This window comes from Patagioenas fasciata, chromosome 5 (assembly GCF_037038585.1).
Source record: "Patagioenas fasciata isolate bPatFas1 chromosome 5, bPatFas1.hap1, whole genome shotgun sequence".
Classification (NCBI taxonomy): domain Eukaryota; kingdom Metazoa; phylum Chordata; class Aves; order Columbiformes; family Columbidae; genus Patagioenas; species Patagioenas fasciata.
The window spans coordinates 44,467,582-44,493,705 of NC_092524.1; the positions used below are offsets into that span (position 1 = coordinate 44,467,582).

The following is a 26,124-nucleotide window of genomic DNA, read 5'->3' on the forward strand; positions in this document are numbered from 1 at the left end:
CTAATACTCCCTTCTGGGACAACACCATTGTGTTTTCATAGTCCTGGTACAGAGGACCTCCAGTGCAAACTGAATCAGACCCCATATTACACCAGGAGTGATGGGGCATTGGGCTGGCACATTCATGGGTTTGTTTTCTAAAGTGATGCTGTGTTTTTTGCTTTCTAATAGTTCTCTTTTTATCAAAGATCAGGCAGAGCTATTAACCAAAAAAAAAAACCCAAAACCCCAACATGTTGGAAAGGATGTAAAACCAAAGGCTATATATGTATATACAGTATGTTTAAAGCCTTTTATTTTTATATTTTAAATGCTCTAAATTAATAAAAGACTAATTACAAAGCATTTTGCTTTTAATTTTAAAAATTATCTTAGTAGTGTCTTCTCTTTGGCTAGGTGCCAATAATGAAATGCAACAAGGGACATTTGCCCTAAAATTTTAAACTGTATCAGAGTTAATTTTGTTGATTTTTAGCTATGAAATAGCATAGGTATGAGAAGTCACTGTTGTCAAGTTTAGACAAAAGAAAGGTATATTGACTATATCAGTACAAGCATCCTTGAAAACACTGAGAATTCATTTATATTTTTAGCTTTTTGTTGCTTTTCAAAAACACTCTGAGATAAGACTTCACATGTGAACTGTCATTTTCAAGCAACAATCTGGAAAGATATTTCTTTAAGATTGCTAGGAAAAAGGTTTGTACCTCCTTAAGAGGAAGAACATTTAAAGTTAACATTTTGAATGTAGTATGGGGTGACACAGAAACTTTCAGCAATTGGAAGATATGCACTCATTTGAAAATAAACCAAGTTTAGATAATGGGAATATTTTTTAATGGAATAGTGTGTAGTTTTAAGCTAGTCAAAGAGTTCCTGAAAAGAAATTGTAGAGTGGCACCACTGCATGAACTGAAACTATGTCTTCAATTAGCATAGCAGAAATTATCATATGTCATACAGTGAGTGAGAATGGCTGGTAGACAGGAGTACATCACTGAATATTATTTATATTTACAGTGACTGGGAAAAGCAACACTTTTAGCTTTAGAGCAATATTTTTTTATCTATAGAAAGTTGTACGGCTAGCTAATTATGGCTAAATATGTGCTATCAGTCTAGAACATTGTTCCTCCATATCGTGGTGGTAATGAAAGGTTAAAGGGCCACTCGAGTGCACTGAACGCTTATATCACAGGATAGTTCTTTAAGCAATAGTATATGAAGGTGGATAAAGAATCACAGTAAAAACTCATATGCCTTAAAGTATTTATTTATGTTAATTTATTTACTCATTTCTCCTATGATTCCCACAGTTGTTTTGCACTTTTATTTAACTTGACCCAGACTAATTTTTTTCAGCATCTTCTGTGACCTGAGTGAGATTTTCAAGATATATATGGCTAAGAAGAAGTAGGACATATTTTAAGGTTGTGCCTAGTCATGCTGTCCTTTTCCTGGTTGAACTCCCAAAAACCTAAGAAGTTCTTCTATCAGTGTTGAAATTTTACTGGACTGAATCAAAACTGGACCCAAGATTGACACAAGAATTTGCAGAGTGTGGGTCATGTTCTTAGCCTGAAGTCAATGGAGCTGTCAGTTTACACTTAGTATCTGGCCCCACAGCATTATTCCATTTTTTTCTTCAAAATCCCCTGAAAGTTATTAGCTTGCCATTTCAGCTGATTTTTTTTTTTTTAAGTGTATTGACTACATAGTATAATTCAGTGTCCAGAATTTTCAGTTTGACCTGTTTCTTTATCTCCTTGTTCCTTTATCTCCTTGATATTTTTGCTTGATCGAGTAAAACAAATATCAACTGTGCTATTTACTTATGCACTTACAGAGAAGCATGTACTTAAATATTTTTTTGGATCAGGACCCCAAAACCAAATCTGTTTTGAACTCCATTAACAGCAGTGTAATATAAGGGTATTCAACACCACAAAGGATGGGAATCACTCTTAGTTTATTAAACTGTATTTAATTTTAAAGAGTGCATTTTTCAGAAGTGCTGTTTGTGATCAACTGTGTCCTGAAGCCACGCATAAACGTATTCATAAACCAAAAGCATCACTGCACCACCTAGAAGAAAAGATACTATTTTACTACATGCAAAATTCAGTATTTTCAATATTTTGAAGAACATTTGTAGTGTGCAATCTAAAAAAGGATATAGCAAAACCTTATTTGTGAAATAGATAATTCTACTATTTCCCTAATTAATTAAAAATTCACCAGTTCCTAAACCATACGAATTCTACTTTATATTAGACCATAAAGTTGATGCGAAAGTTTGTATATTAAATCAAAATCACACTCGGTGTGATTTTTTCCTAACATTGTTTCAAGATTGATGTTTTTCTTTGTTCTTTCACAAGTGAAGCTTTTAATCTGAATATGTATATATTTGTATGTTTGTTTAGAGTTAGATTTGGCCATGAAAAAGCAACTTTACTGGTGGAATGACAAAACTTAATCACCAGGGTGATGAAAATGCTTCCAGGTTGATATTCAAGAAAGGTTTGCAGCTGTTTGTTTACCATGTCTAAAGCAGATCACAATATAGAAATGAGTCTCATCTTCCTGTGCCTATACTTGGCTGTGAATGCACAGGCAGTTTTGATCTGATGAAATGGCATTACCTGTTAGAACTGATAACAGTATAAAATCCCAGCTTGAATGCCATAAAATATCTTGACTGTTAGTGAAGTCAGAATAAAGCCCTCCTGTAACACAGCTGTAATTACTGCATGAACTAAAGAAGGGAACATTTCAGAAGGTAAATATATATACATATCTATATAAGCATTCACAGAAGCTTCTAGTTAAAGAAGATGGGGCAAAAGAATTAGATTCCAGGCTGCAGGAGTAAAAGTGTTTTACAGTGTTCTAAGCATGGGTGCCAGCAAGGAGGCACAAATATTTTCTTTCCTTTGTCTTTGTTGGCTCAGTTAGCAGGTTAGAGTGGCATCTCTAACAAAGAAGTCTTCTGCTGCACTGTGCTGACCTTTCTTGATAGAAGCTCAGACAACCCGGCATACAAAACTATCATATGAATTTTCCCATGTTATTTATCAAAATGAACCATCATCAGACTTGAAACCCTCTATGAACAGCAACTCACTGACAGCTAGATAGAGCAAAAGTTTGCAAAATTATTTGACCAACAAACAAATCACAGACACAATGTCTAAGATGTGATTTGAACTCAAATAAAGGCTGATTCCAATTCTCATACTGTGTGATCTGTTTGTGTATCTCTTCTCCTGAAAGAATTCACATGTTGAAAGGAGGAATTATCTTTCCAGTCACAATAAAAATTGCATTATTAATTCATTGGAAAGCCAAATCTATATATTAGTCCATGGGATTACAAAAGTGTTTAAAACGAAGTGCAAGCATAACTGACTTGCTAGATCTGGGCGAGAAGACATAGTAATTTGTAAAATGTAAAATTTTATTCCAAAATCTACTGTGCCAACAGGTACTAAGGAAGCAAACCCCTGCCTTCTTTTTGTCCTGTATGTAATCTAGTATCTTTGGAGTGTGAGGGAAAAGGCTTTTAGCTCCAGAGTTATGCCCAGCTGCCTTGTTTCCCCTCCCCACTTTCTTCCTTTACCCTGCACAATTAGCAGGTATGGTCCAGCACTTAGCCAGACAGGCTGGATATGCAAACATTTACAGACAAACCTAATGCCTCCTTTGTACTGCAGAACAGACTCTGTACCCACTTGCTTTTAACCATGTGTATTCTTGCCTATTAAACCACCTTGCCCAACTGGAAATACGATTTCATAGGAATAGGATACTGTTCAAATTGGGGCTTCTGCTGTTTTTGACACAGACTGCCTCTGTGGGCTGGCAAAGTCTAAGGGCTCAGTGTTTTGCTTTCATGATTAATCAAAACCAGTCAGGGAAAAATAGTCCAAAAGTAGAAGATCTAGCTCTCAACCACTGTGCTCCCACATTTGGAGTAACAACTCCAAATTGTAGTGAGAAGGGGTCAATCAACAAAGGCAGTTTTAAGTTATCCATGTCCTCTTAGCCTACCAGGGCCATGCAAGTCTCTTCCCAGCTCGTGCTATCAGACTTTAAGTGTCTGCTCTTTACAACCCTTGCAGAGCACAGGAAGAAGAAAGTAACTGGAATTCAATACGCTTGGGCTATGCTTCAACTCGTTGAGAGCATTTATACTGGAGAGACTTTAACAAGCATTTTAACATGAATTTACATGGGTACAGAACAGTCCTAGTGAAACAAAAAAATTACATTAGAAGAAATGGGACGAGCCTTAAGAAACACTTCCAAAGGTATTACAGTTCTGGCATTTGCATGGATACATTTGGCCTGTTCACAAATAAAGTAATCATACAAACCAGCAGTTACATGGATCTGCAATCATCTGATATGTATATGTAAATTATTTTTTTAGACACATATTTAGCCAAATCCATCTATGATACTATTGGATGATGCTACTATCAAAATAAATCATTCAAAGATGCAAGAGATTTTGATGATTTTTGGTACACTGTGTCATTCATTTGACTGATGTTTACTACATTTTTTCAAGAAACTGAAAAATGGGGAGAGAAAGCAAGAACAAAAGCAATATAGAAGTGACAGAGGCAAAATTACCTGGACCAAGCCTCATGATCTTGGGAACCAAGCCTTTGTACAGAGCCAGAAATCTGTAGCAGAAGAAAAACAAACAAAACATATCAAAGAATAATCTTGCTCTAAAAGAAGAATGGAATTTTAGCATGTGTTTGTTAAAATGCTGGCAGAGCATTTAGAAGTAATTATTCAAAATTACACATGTTCAATAGCAAGCAGTATCTGGATTTTAACATTTTACAGAGGCAGATCAGATGAAGTGAAAAAGTTAATCAATGTTCAGTCACAAAAGCTACGTTGTGAGCCTCACCAATCAGAAATATGACTTTAATCAGTGAGATGGTTTTACTTTCAAGATGTCTGTTAACAACAGCTGCAGACATGGACAAAATGACTGCTATAATTGAATACCAAAGCTACAACTCCATCACCACTTGAGAAACTCTACTTCCACAAGGATCTGTCCCAATTTAATTATTTCAGCAGTCATTTTAAAGGTACAGAGGTCTGTATAATTACAATTAGGTGAAATTGTGAAATATTCTGTTGTCTGTTGATATTTTCCTTTTAGAAAGTGAAGAGTTGAAAAAATTACACATGAGAAATATGAAGCATTTATTTGTGGAACATAGATTTTGGCAAACCAATAATCATCTTGTAGCTCTTTTGTAACAGTTCACATGGAGTAGGAGGATGTCTCCCTCTAATTCTAAAATACATCTAAAAATATTACATTGTGTTCTTTTGATATGTGAGTCCAGGGTGACTTAATGGCCCTCATCAAATCTGAAATACAACAACATGATTTTATGGAACCATATGAACTAAAATAGAGGTCTGGACATTTATTGAAATAAGAATGTTTTACCCTTCCTCTTTGTAGACTGTTGCCATAGTTTTAAAACAGGTTCTGTACTTGATCTCTCCAGGAACTGGCTGTGGTCCTTGAATCCTACTTTTTGCAACATCAAAAGGAATGTTAATAATTGAGGCTATTGTTCCTGAGACTAGCCCAATTCCAAATTTCCTCAAAAACTCCAAATTTGGATCCTACAAAAAAAGAGAGAAAGAATAAAAAGAGAAACGGAAGGACCTATGTAGGTTAAGCACTATAAAGTAATGTATTTAATCAGAAAACTCACACAACACAACACACTTGTGTTATTTTAGCGGAACACATTAGGATTTCCTATGCTGGAACTTGTTTTCTTGACAATCCTATTGGCTGTGTTTTTACACATGGTCTAAATTGCTGAAGTACACATTTCCTCACACAGGATTTATAAACACAGTTCATAAAGAAAGACTGGTATGGCATATGGGGATGATTTGTATAATTGGGCTTCACAATGTACTTAGTATTACTGTATCAAAACAGGAGAAATCCAAGCACACTATTAGCTAATTGGCCAGAATATTTTACAAATGACAGCAACTTCCACCATGAAGCCTACTAAAATGCTCATTTGTGTGTTGGACCCCCAAATGCTAAATTAAATAAAGGCTAATCTCAGTCTGCTGCCATTCCCCTCCAGGTTTTTTACATTTATTTTCACATGTAGCTGATCCACTGTACTGAGAAGTGCTAGCTTCCTGTTATTAACAATCCAACTCGGCGCAACTGCAAAAGAGCCTCCGCGTTCTGCGTACTATAAACGGTGGTAACTCACTCAGTTAATTGGCTGAAGAATTTACAACAGATTGTTTCTGAATCCTACTATATATTCACAGTAAAAGCTAGAAGCAGGTTAGAAGTGCATCTAAAACCTTTTTTGCTCACTCACAGTTTATTTGATCTTTTAGAAAGACCTCCTACCTTGGCATTTTCTATGACATCAAAGAATTCAGAGTTTATCTGGGAGTCAAAGGCTCTTGAAGAAAGTCTAATCCTATTTCTTTAAGTAGTGGAAGTCACAGGGAAGTGTGTTCCAGTGCATTTCCTATGTACATAGTTTTTTGCTATAGCAGACTCTATTTATGCAGTTACTTTTTTTTTTTCATGAAGGTACTTTAATTATGGGAAATCATCAGTAAAATAATAAATGATCTTGCCATGCTATAACATTAGCACAGTATTATTTGTTTCATAAACCTGCCCTTTGTGACTGAAGAAGTTTTGCAACAAGAAACAAATTAAATCTTCCATAATATGCACTGGAGAAAGTCCATACAAGTGTTTAGAGACCAATGTCAAAATCAACAAGGTTTGTTATTACTTGCAGAAAAACTCAACACCTTGATTTCACAAAATATGAAACATATTGGTAATGCCTTTTAAAAACTAGAATGGCTTGTGGTAGATAAAGAATTGTACCACTTTATTAGCAAAAAGTTTAGCAGTAAATTTCTGTTTTGTTCTGTACATACTGACAGTGGTTTAAATGCAAATAAAATAAAGCTACTATTTTGGTATCTAGAGCATTAAAAATGACCCCTTTTGAGGTTGGAAGAGCAGCAGTATGGCAGCCGTGTTCCAATGTGGTGCGTACCCAGCTCCAGGCTGTAGGATTATGCCCACACCTGAGAACTAAGCACTATTCAAGGTTGTACTAACATTCCCAAAACAGGTTGCAGCAAGGAGGCTACCACTCTGTGTTGACTTTACATAGTCCAGAATGGTCTGAAGTATCTTTGTCACAAAATTTGATGCAAGAACACTTTCTTCCGTAGCGTAAAGAGCAGTGGGGTGCCCTCTGGGCTTGTAAATACATGTCAGGCAAAAATATTTACATTTCAGGCATCACAATTCAAGCCTTGCTGTTCCTGACAAATCCCTTATGTTTGAATGATGAACATTTTCATATTTTGGTGAATTCTCAATGCCAGTGTTGCCTGCTTTGTGTCTGAGAGTGCCACAGAGTATAGGATATAGTGGGTGTATGATCAAGTGAGCATCTATTGAAACCAGATACAGCACCAACACCACCAAAGGGAAACGATCACAGATTGCTTATTTCTATTCCAGTATTTGTGACATAAAATATGTTGAAAGCCAGCATTTTGCTCATTCACAAAACTGGATCCTAACCAAATGTGCTATGGTATCCACCAGCTTTGCTATGTAACTTGATTTTTTATTACATATCTCATGGGAAGAGTTTTGTGGTATTCATGGCTACAATATCTGGATAATTTCATTTGTATAACAGATTAAAAATAAATTTAGCAGTTAAAACCAATTAAAAAGTTGTGTTTTTTGTGTTTTTTTCTAAAACCACAGAGTAGTCGCTTTTTACTGTGCTACTTCTTCCAAGGAAAAAAAGAGATTCCCAAACATAATTTATGCCTTTGTCTACAATGCTTACACGGAATAAGGAACATTGGCTGTCTGTCACATAGGTGTAAGTTGGTGCTATCAGGAAGTAGCGTCTTTGTTTTTATACTGAAGTCTGTCCTTTTCCTATTCTATGGACAGCAGCAAAATATTCTTAACAATGTTGGACCCTGTGAAAGGAGACATGAGGATAACACGTATCTGTTGTGCTAACACTGCAATGGGCTAGCAGAAGCAATTATCATCATGTTATTGTCACTCACTTCTTCACCATGAGTTCACTGTCTGAATGTTTCATATTTGGTACATTACAAAAAAAGATTCTGAGAAGCTTTTCCTGTTTCACAAATGGCAGAACTGAAGAAAAACCAAATATTAATTCCGTTCTTAGGTAAAGGTTATTTTTCTGCAGTATAAGTAGAACATATAGAATAGAAACTTGATTTTAGATGGTGCCACACCACAGTACAGTATACCACAAAGAAGCAAAATACCAGTTTGTTTATTCACAATGGAATAACTTTGCCATGGTTGGATAGCATAATCTGTGATCATCTCACCTTCTTATCATGCCCTTCACAAGCACATTTCCTCTATACCTGAGTTGCTGCCCTACGAGCACCAGCAGCCATTAAAAATAAAGAGAGAAGTAGGTATAACTAAAAAATGCCATATCTATTCATGTCCTGATGGATTTCCCTGCTTTCTTTGGGAGAAAAAAAATGAGATGTTATTGCTCTGCTTTTTATACTTCATTACTCCTATCCTGTAATTTTTAAATAAGTGGAGACTCCCTAGGTTCCTCCTGAATCACATGCTGCTTATTTCCTTCTTTTATATTCCATTATTTCTAACAATAGAAAATTCTAGCCCTTAATCCAGCACAAACACACCCATGTGCAAGAGTATCACCCACTGGAGGCATTTTTGATCTATCAGTTTCAGTCTCCAATGTCCTGGGCTTTCCTTTCCCTACTACTTCATTCTCCTGTTTATTTGCTGGACACTTTGTCAAAATCCCTGTTCAAATCTTTGATGTCAGTCAAAAGCTTCCAAACTATCTTCATCGGTACTGAAGGAAGGTCACTTAATTCAATAAGCAGCATAGATATTAATCCAGCAATGAAAAAAACCCTTTGGTAAGGGCATGTATGCCTGGAACTCAGTTAATTTATTTTTTTCAGAATAGCTGAAAAATCATTTTAGAATAATGGTTCACCATAGCCCATATATTTGTATTGATTTAGACACCCATCTTAGATACAATCCAGGGTTCAAAGAAGGACACCACACTTGGATATGCAGTGGAGAGAGGTAGGTACCTTCAAAGGAACAGCTTAAAGTCACTGAGGTAGGTTGATTGAGGTAAGCAGAAAGAGATAAAGTCCACCAACATGCATAATAGTGTTTAGAAACCTGACCACAGAGACATTCAGGAACACTACTTTTTTTTTTTCCCTTGTGCAGCCCTGTTCAGTCTAAGTGGAAGAATGTGTTGCAAAGAAACTTATGATGTAACACTATTTTCAAGAAAAAAAAACCAGAAGATCAATATGTTAATTTGCCTAACTGAAACTACTTTTACAAGTTTGTTTGCTTCAATATTTGGATGTTTGTCTTGGGATTTTTTTTTTTCAGTTGCTGGAGGTACACATCTAATGAAAAATAATACTTTTATAAATAAGTTTTAGTGCTTCTCAGCACCTTGTAGCTAAGTTCTCTATAAAGGAATAATGCTTACTGCATGAAGAGAATGCCAGTTCCTGACAATTTGCGTGAAGAATAAATAATATTAATGGAATAATATTTGAGGCTGGTAATTGCAAAGGAATCTACTGAAGTTAGCCTGATACTAATGCTTAGATTGGAATACTTGAATTAATTTTCTTAAACTCATTTGAAAATGTTAACCATAGCATTAGTTCCATAGATGAGTTATATTTGGCACAAAAGTGTCAAAACTGACTTGAAATGGCCACTAAATTTAAATATGTTTGCTCAAAGTCACATAACAGGTCAGCAGAGAAGCCAGGAATGGAGCTGAGGCTTTGCACTGCATGCTGCACATTCCACCTCCCTGTGTGACAAGGGAGACTTTAAAAGACAAGGCTTGGGTTTGCTCAGCTCTTGTTCTCCCCGGTGTACCTGGCGATTATGGGACTAAGGAGGGAGATAGGGCAGAAATAAGAGTAAAGTTGCTTCTTGGCCCTTTTGGCCAACTCCTATGGCAAGTTAAGAGGTGCCACAAGACCTGACCTAGGCTACATTGACTATGATCCAGTGTCTGGCAGCAAAACAGGTTGTGAGGAACTGCTTTAGCCAGACCAATGACTGGATGGTTGGTTTGAACCACAAAAAGGAGCTTTCTTTGGCAACAGACAGTGGAGGAAAGGAGCACATGGGTCTGAGGAAGGGGGCTTCCAAGACAGAATAGAAAAGGTATATTTAGAGAGAAGCAAGGTGGGAGATAGCTCTTGGGAAAAATAACAAGGAACAGATGAAAAACTCGAATGAGTTGCAATAAACACTGACACTGAGCCAGAATCCAGAGGAGAATCAGAGTCTGGGTCTTCCTACTGAGCTGAGAAGGAAGGTTGTCGAATTCCAGTGTTAGAGAGGGAGAGTCTGGTACAGATGTGCTCAGGTGGTTTGGAGGAAATCAGCAGTAAGGAGGAGAAAATTGTGTAGACTCACTGTTAAGGCTCCAGAAAGGGTGAAAATGAAAAGACTGAAGTGAGTCTCATCACTGTTGTGATAACATCATGCTTTGATTTTCTTATAGAATATTCACAATTTTTGTTTGTGACTTAATCAACATTTGACCACAGTTTAAGGAACAGATTCATAGTTTTATTGACTCTGAACCTCTGTCTATCTCATGCATTTACATAATAAACTCCTTCTTGTAAACTATAGCTTGCTGTCTCACTAGTACAATGATGGTCTGATCTTTGTCAAGACATGCAGGAAACGCTGAAATTATAACTACAATAAACATATTGATGACCAGGCAAAGCATTCCAAAATGAATAGTCATAGCTGTGCTGTGCTTGAAATGAATGTGCTTTTTCACACTGGTATTCTCTCAGATTCCTCGAGTGCAATCTCATTGTGGTAGACATTTATTTAAGTTTTTAAAATCCACCTGTCAGATGTCTGACAGCATAAGAAGAGGAATGACAGCCATTAGGATAAATGTCCTGGCTAGTCTCCAGAGTGACATGGTTGTCTGCTATACAGGTTACACATTTTCAAAGAGTCTGAAATCCTCTCAGTGATTTGTTTTCTCACAATACAATTTCCTGATAAAATTATTAATCTTACTCCAAATTTAGAAGTAGCATTATTATTTATTATTTACTCATTTGCTATAACTTTTTGGACCCACAGGGCAAGGATAGGACTTCATTTAGTTCTAAAACAAACATCTGCACAGAAGAACATTTGGTGTAAATAAAAACCACAGGAGACAACAAAAAATGTGGTCACTGAATACAAAATTTACAGAGTTCTAGAGACTCAGTTCTCCCACATAGAGTTGGTCTACACAGATGGTCAGACTGTTCATAAAATGTTGTGTGTACAAGCAGGTCACCTTTTCATGCCATCCTTTAGACACTAAATATGCAGAAAAGGGTATCCAGAAATGGGTATCTTGTTGCTTACCCCTTCATCCAGTACATTTGTCTGCACTATCCATCTTCAGTCTCAGTTATACAGTAATTTATGAAACAGAAAAAAAAAAGAGTATCCCCATGAATACCAGAACTAAAGAAGTTTGATGTTCTGTGGGTTCTTTTGATTGATTGATACTGATGTCTGGAAAGGTGTAAGCTCAGACTAAGGTTTACATGGGCTTTTTCCCATGGAATTCAGTGTTTAATAAGGCACAAGTTCCAACTGAAAATTTCCCTCACCTGGCCCACTCATAAGATGCATTGTAAGATCTCTCCTCTTTTTAAATGATTGTTTGTATGACTTGTAAGAACTCAGTTATTTTAAGTCTGCCTATGTGTCAGCTATGGTTGAATCCAGTTATCAGCTTCAGCATTATCCTAATTTCCACAGGAAAAAAGAATAAATTTGGTTTTCCTTCTTCATATTTTTATTTTGACCAAACATTCCTCTCCTGAAAATTCATATCTGTCTTGCCTACAGGAATTCTGTAGTACAGGAGCAGGTGAGGAAGCAAGACTCTCCTTCTTTGATATGGCATCTTTTGGTGATGATGGCCTTGGCTGAAGTCTTTAAACAGCACAGGCTGTAGTGGCCACAGCCACAGGACACCTCAGATTGGAGAGCACTAATCAATGGGGTGGCTTGTAACATACTGGATACAGCACTCCCATTTTTTTTTCCAGCTCACAAGTCATCCTGAAACCTGAATTTGGATGATAACTCTGACATTATTCTATTTTCTGCTCTGATCTAACCTTCTCCTCAATTATCTTGGTTAGTTATTTTTTTTCAGCTGTGTTCCACCATATGTTCTTTTCACTGTCGGTTCCTACATATCACTTCTATGTTGGCAGAGATCCGAAAAGACTAAAAATAAAATTGTTGTCTACTATCTTACTTATTTGCCAAGCTGAACCGCCCATTTTGGTTTCCCATCTCTTCTTCTTGCCTATAAATGTTTATGGCCCTTCCTCTTACAACACAACACGCCACTCAGTACTGACTGATGCAGCAGCCCTTTTACCAACAGGCATATCTGTGGCAGCTGCGGTAGGCAGTGGCTGACTTGAAATGAGTTTTGCATTTGGCCATGTTTCAAAGCGGGTTTTTAACAGACACTGAGGAAATACCATATCATATCATATCATATCATATCATATCATATCATTAAGAAATGTCAGCCACCTGGAGGTGGTAGTGAGCAAAGGTTTTAATGAAACTGATGTTCACAATCAAACCTAACTATGATAAAAAATTGAAAAGTGAAAGCTGATGGCAGTCTATGAAATGTGGTATAAAAGTAGGTGCCATAAAACTGAGACGATATAAATTTGCAGACTGATTTGATGGCTAGTGCAGATGCATAGCTGTTAATACTCTATGGTTGATATGTTACTTGCAACTGAAATTAGTCTGGTTTATTCCGTTTTCAGTAAACAGAGCATGAAGTTGACTATGAATGGTCTTTTTAGCAGAATAGACTGAAAATGAAAATGAAAAATTATTCATTATGAACATTTACAGCCCACACATGTAATTTGTACAATTTGACCACTCAACATAGAAGGTTTATTTTTTTGGCAAAATAAGCAGCAAACATCCTTAATTGGGATGCAAATTTAATGCACAGTTTAGCACTGTTGACACCTAAAAGGCTCATACGGACATTTCCGTACATTTTTCCACTTAAGTTACAGATGGTGAACAGCAAATACATAGTCAAGAGCCGAAATTATTTCAGAAGTGTAGTATTCTTATTTCACAGTTTTTATATGTTTGTCAATACCACAAGACTGACTTTAATATTTTCTTTTCTGGCAAAATATACCAAGTGAACAAATCAGGTTTTGTAATGAAATCACGTATGTGAGAAATCCTGAAGTTACGACTGTCTAATACTTTTCAGATTAACTGCAAAAGAGAGAGTTATGTTAGTCATTATTTGTTGCTAAATATCACAGCTTTGCACAGAAAAATAGTGTTAATTAAATTGCCAAGCCTATATCTGTTTGTCTATTGTACTATATGCAGAACTTACTTTGTTGACTGGAAGAATGCTCTTCACATTGAAGTAGAATCCAAAGTAAACCATGTTAAAAACTCCGTGACGGCCCAGTGTTGCAGTAAGACCTTTGTTGAGTCCTTGGAAGCCCAGGCCATCAGTTTTAATGATCTGACGAGCTTGAACAAAGCTAGAGGGTTGCTACAAAAGTTAAGCAAAAGAAGGAAGAGCTCATCTTTACAAAAAGAGAACAATAACCATAGCATCATTTCAATCCTGTTGACAAATAAAGTGTTGCCAATTCTTGTCATTTTATCTGAAGTTTTACCAAACTTGTTATTTTCCCTTTCCTGTGATTGCGTAAACATCACAACTTCCATTTAAAAAAAAATCCTCATTTTTCTGATTGCAGAAAAAAGATGAAAGCATGACTTGAGTCCTCTAAAAAAGGAAGGATCCCTAAAGCAAAAAAAAAGGTCTTAAAATGCTAATAATGTTAATACTACTAATAATAATGACAAATAGATTTTATAGAGTAACATGTGGCTTTGAATGTATGAATTTGGCAGTAGGGTTTTTTATTATTGATGCTGTGCTGTTATGATAGATGAAACTTTTACAGAACCAGAACATTTAACAATTATTCTGGAAAATAAGAAGATAAAGCCAACTTCTCTAGTAAAACCAATGGCACGGGAACATGCATGGTGAGAGAGCGATAAAAAGGACAGAACTGGAACAGGAAATTGTTTTTTGAGCCATTACGGCTAGGGAAGCAAGTCCTTGGGAGTCAAGGAGCAAGGGAGGCTATGAACATTTGTGTTGAAGATCAGCTTGGCAGTGTCCAGATTCAATGTTAAGAATAGGGCTGAAAGGTGACAAGATATATATATATTGTCTGGAAATCCTTCTGGATCCTCTGAGACTCTTACACTATTAAGAATGTAAAACACCGCTTTGATACACTGACTTTTGAAGGACTTATTTGAAATACAGCACTTTTTTAAACCAGATCACATGTTAAACTTTCTTCTAGACCTGAAATATCTTTAAAATATGTATTTTTTTCCCATTAAGTATCCAACTGGAAATACTAATGAACTGACTTAAAAAGTGTAGTTAGATTTTGAAAATCAGAATACCTATTCAAATTCCAAGGGACAAATTCAGGAAATATACTTTAGAAATCCTGTTTTGAAAATAATGCACAAGAGGCATAGAAATAATTTTAGTTGGCCAGCTTCCATTTAATGAAAAGCAGACAGGAAGAAACTTCCTCAGAATCCACTCATATAATGACCAGATCCTCAAACAGGATCTGCCTGACTACATACACATTTGATCTATTTTCCAATATATTCTATACTCAGAATCAGGTGTTCCCTTTCCGCACATTTTAGGTTTCTTTTTAGCAGATTTATAGAAAAGTTCATTTCAAAAAGCTTTTGACTTGAGTTTGTCTTTCTCCAAAGCATAAGGCTGGCTCTGAGTAACCAAATATTTAATTAGAAAGGCAAAACATGACTTCCTCTAGGAGGCTCAAACATGAAAATATAGAAGAATTTTGACTACAACACTGTGAACACTGCTAATTTCAATACTGTTATTTGTTTAATAGCTTTCCATTTTAAAATATCACAGTGGTAGATCAACAGCATAAGCCAAATGATGCCTATCATATCTGACACAGCATGCGACTCTTTATTTAGGTGACTGACAAACTTAGTCTTTAATACAAAGTTTCAGTCTCATTTTCATATTTGGTAATTAATATTATCCTGTTAATGCTCTGCATACATTTTAATATAGTTTACTTTTTAACTACACCCAGGGATTCAAATCAGAATCTGTTCTAAAATGTCGATATGCAACATGGAATATGGTCCTGATACTAGCAATAACATCCTTTCTAGTGCACAAAAAATGAGGATTAGATCTTTAAAAAATAACCAGTGGTACTGAATAAAGTGATTCAAGTTGAATACAGCACATTTTAATAGCAAGGTATCCCTTGGTCTCATCTTGAATACGGATTTACAAATGACTCAGAGGGGAAGCCTAACATCTGCTGAACACCTGAGATGGGATTCATCAGTCCAAATGTAGATACCTGAAATGTCCACATCAACATCTGAGCTATTCAAAGACTCCCTTTTTCAGTCCTTTGGCAACAAAGAGGCCTCTCCTAGACAGACCCTTAGTTCATCCAAAGTAGTTATCTAAAATGTCTGTTGATCAAACCTTAGAAGGCTTCCATCACTGATGATGGAAGGACCTTAGGATAACTAATTCAGATGGAGGATTTTGTTGTATAAACATCTGGAGTTTAATTCACACAACTGTTGACTTAACAGAAATCTAGTCAGTGGAATCTGCAGTCAGATTCTTCTCATCATAAAGCAGAAACTTGTATTTGTTGAATTAATCACAGCTCTTAAATCAGGTGAGATTTTTATAAGCACATCAGATTCTATAGCAAGTGAGTTATCCACAGCTAAAGGGAAAAGGAAAAAAAAAAAAGAAAACCAAACAACAAAATGTTAGACCTTCTAGCAGTTTACCTTAACAAAACATCACCGTTATTTTTAACTGTAGCAATTCACATTACAAAAGTGCCAATATGTGATTTATAGTGGTCTTCCTCTTTAAAACTGTCAGCCCTAGAAAGATGATCTGATACCACAGAATAATTCAGCTGTCACCATAGTGTGTGAATATTTGCTCTGGGAGTGTGCAGGAGTTTGGGTGTGGGTGTATGTGTTCATGCTCTTCCTTGTTCCTTTTAAACAAGATATATTTATTATTTCAATACAATAGTCAAAGAATTATGTGAACTGCATTAGGTTTCATCATATAGTATGAAAGCTACACAATGGGATAAGTACATGCTTTACTTAAACCTTTTAGAAAAACAGTGCATGGTAATGAAATGAGTGTACCATTGCCTTACACTGTATAAAATAACATGCACATGCTTTTCCCAATAAGCTTGAATTTACACGTATTAGTGTGGAATATTCTTGAACATATTATTATGAGAACTTGAGATCATGGCAATTAAGTCACTGTAGTTTTCTTGATTTACAGCAAAATGTGAAATTATAACACTTTAAAAAAGGTACGTTAAAAATGTCTGTGATTTAACTATCTTTGCGAATTAAGAATTTTAGTCCCTTGGATTTTTTAATTAGGGCAAATAAACACTTTAATTTATATCTTAGGTGTAAGCTAGGTTCCTAGTGGAGTTCCAATAGCATTCTTTCATAATTTAATTTATAATATACTATTATTTGGATTTTGTGAGATGTTTTGGTCAAATTTAATTCAAAGATTATTCACCTAAAACAAAGCAATTCAGAATGCTTTTAAACAGCTACGTTGTGATTATCAGAATATTCTGAAGTCACCGAGGAAGCATTGTTGTAATTAAGTAATTGCATAAAATTTAATAACTAAAATACCCCAGACTTTTTAATAAAGTTTGCAATAGAGAAAAAAATTAAAACATATGAAGCATGGGGCATATTGGTCTCTTGCAACTGTATATGAACTAGTTTGCTCAAAATATAATGCTGCTGTATTTACATTCAAAACCAGAGGTTTTATTAAGATAGGTAAATTGTATGTTCACATCTGTGAGGCAGAAAGATCCAGAATATCTTAGTCATAATTTTTTCATATCACCTTCCTGAAAGAGAGATCCTATCACCCATTGCTTTCTTCCACTTCCAGTCTCTCTCCCTCCAGGATCCTAACCTTTTTACACCGGTGTTGTATTAGTTCTCTGTTTCAGTGCCTTTGCTGTCCATGGTTAAAAAAATGTCTAGGTTGGAGACTTGGAGCAACCGATCTTCTCTTTCTCATGCGTTGATAATTGAACAGAAATTTACCAAATATTTTAAAATGTATTCTGAAGAGAATGCTTTTTCTGGAAGAGTTATGGAGTAGGTAGCATCTAGTCTATGTCACTGGGAAATCAGTGGTACTATTTTTCAGAATGTATCTGAGGAGCTTGGTCCAAGCAGCTTATGTATACGGTCAGGTGATAAACCTCTTTACTGTGCATCCCTGAAAAGGGTTCAATTTGTACAGATGAGTGCTACAAGGCATGTAAGTATTAACTCAGTCAAAACTTCATAGTAGAATATGCAAATATCATGCCTTTTCATGCCATGCTTATGTGATTTGGCACTTCCACCATGGTACAGCTGATTTCTCAAAAGATTTTGAAAGAGCTGATTTGACAATTGTTAGTCTTATTCACTAAGAAAGAGGGAACTGTGTGACTGCCTTCCTTCACTTTAGCCTGGAACATTTTCTGCATTAAAATTAATTGAAGCTGGTGCATTTCTGGGAACACTTGATTTTGGTGAGTCAATGTTTTCCAGTTTTTGCCTTTCAGCAGTACCCAGAACCATGGACAAAGTCACCTTTGCACACTGACTTATTTGAATGAAACAATATTTGAATAATAAAACCCTGAAGTGAAACAGGAATTTATCAGAGTGCTTTATTATATAATTACTTCCCAGTTTGTGATTATAAATCTGAAGACCTATAATATAAATAATTTCATCCAAGACACTGAAATCTACCAGCTACATTTTTACCACAATATACACCAGCTGGACCCTGGTTAGGGCATGGGGGCATGGTGTTTCACACTAACCTTCGGTGCCCATTTGAAGTCCGAAGACTGCTGGGGCAAAAGCACCATGTACAAGAGGCCCAGGTTGTTGCTTCTGGACTACAGGTCCTCACAGTGCAGAGCTGCTGGCTGCTCCAGAGGGACGAAGGTGCACTTCAGGCACAGAATATTTACAATGGAGATGTTGACACTGCTGACAATACTGTATGTATCTCTGAACGCATCGTCTATCAAGTCTCTTCTCTCTTTTTCCATTTCTGCCAAGCTTGTGGGAAAGTCCTTTGCATCAACTCAATATATTACAGACATTGACATTCTGCTCTACATATGAACTTCAAAGTGCATTATGTCTACTAAAGCAGAAAAAGAAGAATGGAACAATTCTTATACCTCTGTGAAGGCATTCCGATTTGTCTGTAAGGTAACCTTTACTACTTCAAAAGGGTTTACCACAACTGCCTCTGTCAACCCAGATCCCAAACCAGCGATGGCAAATGCCTAGGAAAGTTAAAATGAAAGTTAAAAATTACAGAATAAAATTTCCCATACATCTGATTACGAAACTGAATGATACAATCCAAACTGTGAGATTACAGGAATGCAGCCGTATTTTTTTATTAAACAATGTTAGCCTTTGATTAGATGCTGACAGTTCATGAGGCAATATGACAATAGCCATAAACCATGTTCCAAAAGATACAGAATAAAATGTCATAGCACTGTCAATGAAGTCTCTTTTCAGCTGGAAGAAGAAATCGCAGTATGGTTTTTAAAGAAAACATTGAAAAACAATTTCTTCATGTTATCTTTGGGTAGAGTCTGAATAAAAACACAAATATAAACACAGTTATTCAGTACTGGAAATAAATAAAACCCCTATACTGAGCATTAAACATGTAACACTAACATATTAACTTTAAAAAATAAATGAAACCAAGAAATTAAAATATTGTAGTACTTAGGCAAATTGCACAAGTAGAAGCAAAGTCCTCCTAAGAAAACATGAATCCTGAAAAGTTTTATAGGGGAATGAGTGGCACACATGGAAATGTCTGCATCCTCTGCAAGAACGAATTAACTTCATTTACTTAGAAGCTAATGGTACATTACAACCATAGAAATGGAGATATTCACTGATTTTCTTTCAATCACAATACACCATTTAAAAATAACTTAATTCATTTGTAGCAGAAAAATAACATCTAAATATTTAAGTCAATTGAGGAAACACACAGGGGTCAATTTTTGCGATAATTTTACACATTTATTGCCTCCTTTTAACATCTCCAAACTGTCTAGGGGCTGAAAAGAATTCCAGGACTAAAATACTGAGTAAATATTGAGTACATTTGCTGAAATTCAAGGAAATCAATGGTAAGAAAAAAACAATAGTGAGAAAAATAACTTATTAAATACAGAGGAATTTGAGCAGAGACTCTTGAGAGCACAAGAAAGAGAATGGTAAATTAGGAGGGTAGAGGCAAGCTCCAGCCTTAGTGCCTTTGCAGAACACTGTGTTACCAACAAATCTGCTTTTCCAATATGAGATGGTAACATAACCTATCCCTTTCACCATCAACCATGAGACTGAAGTCAGCAGGAAGTTGTTGCTAATGTATGTATTCCTCTTTTAACAATAAATGTCTTGATATGAGGTCTGTTGAGGCACCTAGAAGCATTCTGCCGAGCTTAGACCCTCTCAGTCTTCTTTTTCCCTTATTACCATGGCTATCTAGGGGCAAAAATGCCTCTATGGTAACAGAATTGCACTAAAAATGTCAGAGGTGTCTGATGGTTGCTGCATCTGCCCTATGAATCAGAGCAGTTTTTCATCGGCTATTGCTTTTTTACAAGTTTCCAGCATATTTTCCTCCTAAAAAAAGTGATGGTGTACCATGCAACCTTAAACTGTGTTCTTTCCACTCACTAGAGAGCAAATATCAGTTTCTCTTTTTATATCTAAGGAAGAAAAGAGCCTGCTGAAAAAAAAAACTCAAGATAAAATAGGAGATACTGTAAACAACTATAGGGTCAGTGGAATAATTAAAAGGAAGATGAAATTTCCTTTAAACTTGTTAAGATACTTCCATGACCATTCAATTGCTGCAATGGAAGGTAAATGGGAGGAACACTGTTTGAAAGAATCTGAAACAATGATAAAGCAAACATCTTCTTTTTTTTTTTTTTTTTTTAATGTCATTTTGGTCCACATGGTGTGGATGGTTATTTGTCCCTACAAGACGAGATTTTATGTATTTCCTTCAGTCATCACAAACCTCCCTCTTGAGAGTCAAAACTATAAAATGAATTCCAAGAAAGTTGACCAAGAAAGTTATAATACTATTCAGGATTTTACTGTTTGTTATTTAACATACAAAGAGGGTATATATCCTCTTCTAGATAATTCACCTTTTTAGACTTGCTTAATATTTTGATATATTTATAATTATAAGAAAAATGCAGGAACATCTACAGAGAAAAAAATGTTTAACAAACGTCAAAATAAGTAAACTGGAAGGAAGCAACAGATTAAAGTAGAAATATTGAATAAGAACTTACTGAAAATTTTCACGAAAGAAACAATTTGTTAGTTAAAAATGACCTTAAAATCTTATGATTTTGGGGAAAACTGATCAGCATCTCCCACAGAAGGTATGTGTACCCTTTTCCAAGATTTTTCTGAACAGAATATCATGACCAGTACTGGGAAACATTGATTAACAAAACATTTATAGTGCAGCTACAGGGATATCAACTGTGTCCTACAGTTGTGATGTCATTATTGTGAAAACATATATTCACTATTACTTACATTCTTACACCACAGAAAGCAGTAATTCTTTAAAAAAACCCATTTATTCCAAACAGTATGATAGCAGGATTAAGCCCTATCTGTGAGAATGCGGACAACATATATAAGCTACAACTCAGCATTAAAACATTTTTGTGTGTATGTATGTTCTGTATTTTGTTTTTAAAAATTAAGTTCTTGAGACAAAATCCTGACTCCACTGATGTGTAAGAGAGTTTGACATTGACTTTGAAGGAGGTAGCAGTTTCCTATCAAGAGTTTGTTTCTGTTATAAAGTCTTTAGAATAAGACTGAGGTCTATATTTTTGTTATAGTTGCATTGTGCCTTGTAGAATACTACTTTGATACCTGGTTGAGGTATCTAGTCACTATCACATGGATAAATCAAAATTGATAATGTTCAAATTTTCAAAAATTATTTTGCAAGAATAAAGAATGTCAAGCTGCACACAGACCTCATGGTGACTTTCACTAGCCATGTTAACAAATGTTATGACATTCTAGGGAACTATTTTGAAGACATTTGATATAAAAGTTAATGTAACTATACTTTTGATAAATTGTGTTCTCATTGTTTTCAAGGGACAAGTTTGTTCTGAAAAACTGTTGGTTGAACTGACCCCTTTTATTCTGGGCTCCTTCTATGGGAGGAGAAGGATGGTACTGCTCAGTATACACATATTAAATCAGAACACGAAGTTTTCTTTCCATACATACCAGTCCTGGTGGTAATGATGCATATCCTAGTAGCTTCTTGTATTGTTCGAAGGTGAAAAACTGTAAATAAAAGTTAGACTGAAATTGCGTTGAAAAAAAATATGAGTTACTTGTGCAAATGAGCAAAACCAAACTACAGTGGAGCTTCACTACCTCATATCCTGTGTAACTGTGCACAGTTCTGCAAAATAAACATAAACCACTTCTGTTTCACACTCTCTGTAGCAGTGTTAGATGTGCAATAGTAGACAATTAGGCTTCAGAACTGGTTTTATTGCTGTACCATACATAATACCAGCGCAAATACAATTAGTGTTTTACCTAGGAGTTAACTTACAATACACAGTTAATGTTTTTAATTTATACATTTTTCTCTAGCATCTAATTTGCATATACTGGTGTAAATGCAGCAGCAGATACTATTATAACTCCCAAGAAATCACCTTCACCTCTTTAATATAATGTACTGCAATCACTTTCACATTTCTTAGATATTAGTTTACTTTGCATCAGAGAGATGTAGTTGCAGATTTTGAAGTTGGAAACTTTGTAGATTTTTATAATTGCTTACTGTCAACAGACATATTTCTTTTACTTTTTGCTTTTTACAAATGAATCTTCCACCCAATTGTCTGCTTTCAGCCAGAGGTGCTCAAAAGGTCTGAGCATTCATGATTCCTTAGAGGATGAGTTTTGAAAGCTGTACTCTTTTGTATTTGAACTGCAAGAAAGAAATGAGAAGCTCACTTTCACCTGCATCAACATGGAAAAAGGCAACCATCTGTAAATGCCTCACTTCACAACCTAACACTTCTTGCCACCCAAATCCATTAATTTTCAGAGTGCTTTTTGTGAAGTCTTCTAAAAATCAAAGTGGAATAAATTAACAGCTTTGTTCTTCTAAGAGCAGTGTTGAGAATAAGCCTGGCCACACTGAAGTCAGTAAGAAGCTGTCCATTGAAATACACAGACCGACTTTCACCACCTATTTCCTTGTCTCTGGACACAGAGGCTAAGATGCATCTGTCCATGTATACTCTAAAGAAAGGGTATTTGTGACATTTTACAAATTCTTGAAATTGAAAAAAATGAAAAAAATTGAAAAAATTGAAATGCACCACACTATCCTGGCCACACATCTGTGTTCAACAAAGATGAACTCAGACTACAGGATATTAGAAAGAGGGTTAACAGGACCATAAGGAGAACCTAAAGATTTTTTTTTTCTAAGAATGAAGACTGAAGGAGAATAAACACTTGCCTTGTTTAGTCTAGGAAAAGAAATGGTGCAAGAGGTGAAAAACAAACAATGGAAAGATATGTAACATAAAGTCACTGGGTATAAAAATAAAAACTACTCATAAATAGAATGTGGCTTGAAATCTGACGAAGCTTTCTCACAATCAGAGGAATGGGTTCCTGAAACAATCTTCCAATAAGAATAATGGGGAAAAATCTTAATTACTTGTAAGGGAGAGTTTGGTATGTTTATGAATGAGATTACAGAACAGCAGGGGTCTAGACTTGCTGACCTAAGAGATCCTTCCCAGTCCAGTGTTTCCACATACAGAAAATTTCCTCAAAACCCATGTTGTTTCAAATTCATATTCTGTAAATATGTTGATGAAGCCACTGAATAAGCACTTCAGGTTGATGCCACATAAGATAATTCTGAGGGCAGTGAAAACCATCTTCTAGAATGAAGAACAAGGATAACAGAAAATCTTGCAGGTTATAAAGACTAGATATCTGAATTCCAGGCAAAACCAAAGATATTGGAGGTGTTGTTTCATGCAATTCTCACTCATGGAACAGCACAAGGTCTGTAACTACAGCTCACTATTTGTGAGTTTTGTAATCTGTCCAAGAAGTATTCACGACTTTGCGCGCAAAAGGAAAGTGGTTTTTACAGGGCACGTTCAGTATTATGAGTCCTAACAAAAAAAAATTGTCACAGCTTCACCAAGACTGCATCAGTGCAGGAGGACACCTACCAGAACAAGAGCTGTCACATCTCTGTGTAGTAAAGGTATGTAACTAGAACTTCCGACTTTCCTGGTTACTTTCCAAAGTTGACCTGCAACAGTTGATTAGTTTAGAGGAAGCTGATTCAAATGAAGGTGGGGTCCTCTGAAAGTCTGTGCATTTTGCTCCCACACATGAGGTCATGATCATACCTATGCACGTAACAAGCAAAATGCTTCACCATGAGGGGAAGACAATGGGAAATGAGGTCAATGGACATGTGGGAATCTTAAGAAACATAAGGGAATAGAGTTTTTCAGACAAAACAGAAAGACTGGGTGAACTGTGCTGGGCCTCAGCCAAGGAAGACAGGCTCAGCCCCTCAGGGTTCAGTTACCCTAGACCTATCAGAACAAAACAGCTTTTCCATAGATCACTTGTACAGAAACTCAAGTAATAAGCACCGCATTGTCTTTTTAACTTCTTTAGAACCCTGTTCTATGACAAAATCAACAACATTTTTCAATCAAGACCTGCTTCGAATGAAAAAGTGACTAGAATCACACTGAAATTATCAGAGAACTGGGTGTTAATGCATCAATAATGCCACCACAACTAAAATGCAAGAGGAAATAGGTATACATAATACAAAATTAAGATATTAAATTCTGAAAACTGAAGGACTGATGCTCTGGCTAGTGAATAGATACTATCTTTTTTTTTTATCCTCAGCAGGGATTATTATCTCATTTTGCAGAAGAGGTCCCAGAACTGAGGCCCAGATTTTAACTGCCCTCTGAATAGTAGTATAGATTGAACACTAATGTTGCAAGCCTCCTGCAAATATGTTTAAAATTGTTGTACTGGTGTTGCCAATAACCAGAAAAGACAGAAGTGTTACTTACACTGTAGGTCTACCTTTTTAGATAACTGAAGATATTTTAAAGGTAAAAGGAAGTCTCTGAGAAAGTGTCAATTGTAGGTGGGTGAGTTACTTCCCTGAACTAAATTAATTTCTTATTGTGTTAAAGCATGCTTTATTCCCTCTCTAGCATTTTTCTACTCATTGTTACCCTCCTAACCTTTAATGGAATCTCTGGTATTCCTTAATGTTTTCCATGGTGTTACAGATCTGTAAAATGGTTGGAATAAAGGCAGAAATCCATTACCTAGTAATTTTTTGATCTTAAAAACGTTACCTTAAAATCAATAACTTCCTAGAGTCATAAATAAACTAACTACTTAATAGTAACTATGCTTTACATCATTTTTTACAGAAAACAAATCAATAGCAATAAAACTCAGTATAAATGTTGCTGAGTGTACTAGAGTGGCTAGTATACATACAATTTTGCAAAAAAAGTACCTAGCTATGTCACATGGATTTATATAATGTACATCCACCCAAAATTTTTTTAAAAACACACTACAATTTGTCTTTTTCTCTACAGTTCTATTAAGTTAATAGCTTTGCACAAAATAAAACTCAGAATAAGTGCATTTAAAACATGCTGTTGTGTACAATATTGTCCATCTGGCAAAGATACACTTTAATTCAAGTTACACAAAAAATAGCCAAAGTACTTACCAGATGTCTCAATAACTCTAAGGTAAAAATATATGTTTGAAACAAGATATCTGGGAACACATGAACAATATAAATTTGCCCCAAAAGTTCATCTGTTAACCATTGTATTGGCATCATCACTTCTTTCCTCCAAGTTCAATCTAGCATAAAGTTATAAACTTTGACTCTTCGTCTTCCAGAAATACCAGCTTTCTTTTTAGAAGGGAAATAAAGAGAGAGAAAAAAAGAAAGAGCAAGACAGGCATGAGAACATAGTTGACTAAAAGTTAAGCTGTATCTTTAACACTTGTCTGAATAGCCAGGGCTAAATAACTTTATTTTAGAAGATTTATTTTTGTCTGCAAATATCCACACCAGATAAATACACTATTCCAGTAGCACAAGTACATGTCTTCTTAGTACAGAATCTCCCTTGTCCCTTCTCTATTCACTTTTATGAGATGTAAAAGACACTATAACTGGGAGTTTTCAAAAGAAGTTAATTACAAACACAAACTAAGGTTGCTGGAACCTAGAAGCTGCCTCTCTAACTTTTGTGCTTTCACAAGTCTCAAAACCATAGCCATGGACATAGTCTTCCTCTAAATCTCACTAGTCAGTTTGTCAGTGGACAAGGGGCATCTGAGGGCCTATTAAAATGAGGAAAAGTATTCAAAGAATAACAGGTGGAGAGTGAGTCAAAAGAAGCAGTGAATTTTCTGTTTGGGTCATATCCAAATAAGGCTAGTGGAAATATGAGCCAAGCTATATTCTCTTCACGTCAAAGCATGATGCAAACTCCACTCTGGATGTAAGAAATTAGAAACATAGAATAACAGAA

The 26,124-nt window shown here is 35.7% G+C and overlaps 1 protein-coding gene across 5 annotated transcripts in view; it reads right to left on the reverse strand.

Moving 5' to 3' along the window:
• Positions 1-1,952: 1,952 nt before the first annotated feature.
• SLC25A21 (solute carrier family 25 member 21) overlaps positions 1,953-26,124 on the reverse strand; it is a 257,043-nt gene continuing 232,871 nt past the window's right edge. The window contains exons 2-8 of one of the 5 annotated variants that reach the window (XM_071809408.1): positions 25,305-25,492; positions 21,752-21,811; positions 18,613-18,720; positions 13,611-13,775; positions 5,489-5,670; positions 4,642-4,694; positions 2,159-2,729 (exon numbers count right to left, since the gene is read on the reverse strand). In XM_071809408.1, coding sequence (XP_071665509.1) covers positions 2,593-2,729; positions 4,642-4,694; positions 5,489-5,670; positions 13,611-13,775; positions 18,613-18,720; positions 21,752-21,811; positions 25,305-25,421 — 822 coding nt within the window. In that variant the 5' untranslated portion in view covers positions 25,422-25,492 and the 3' untranslated portion in view covers positions 2,159-2,592. Of the gene's footprint in view, positions 2,086-2,158; positions 2,730-4,641; positions 4,695-5,488; positions 5,671-13,610; positions 13,776-18,612; positions 18,721-21,751; positions 21,812-25,304; positions 25,497-26,124 lie in introns of those variants that run through there. The other 4 variants (XM_071809407.1, XM_065839421.2, XM_071809406.1 and 1 more) reach the window with 4 other exon arrangements.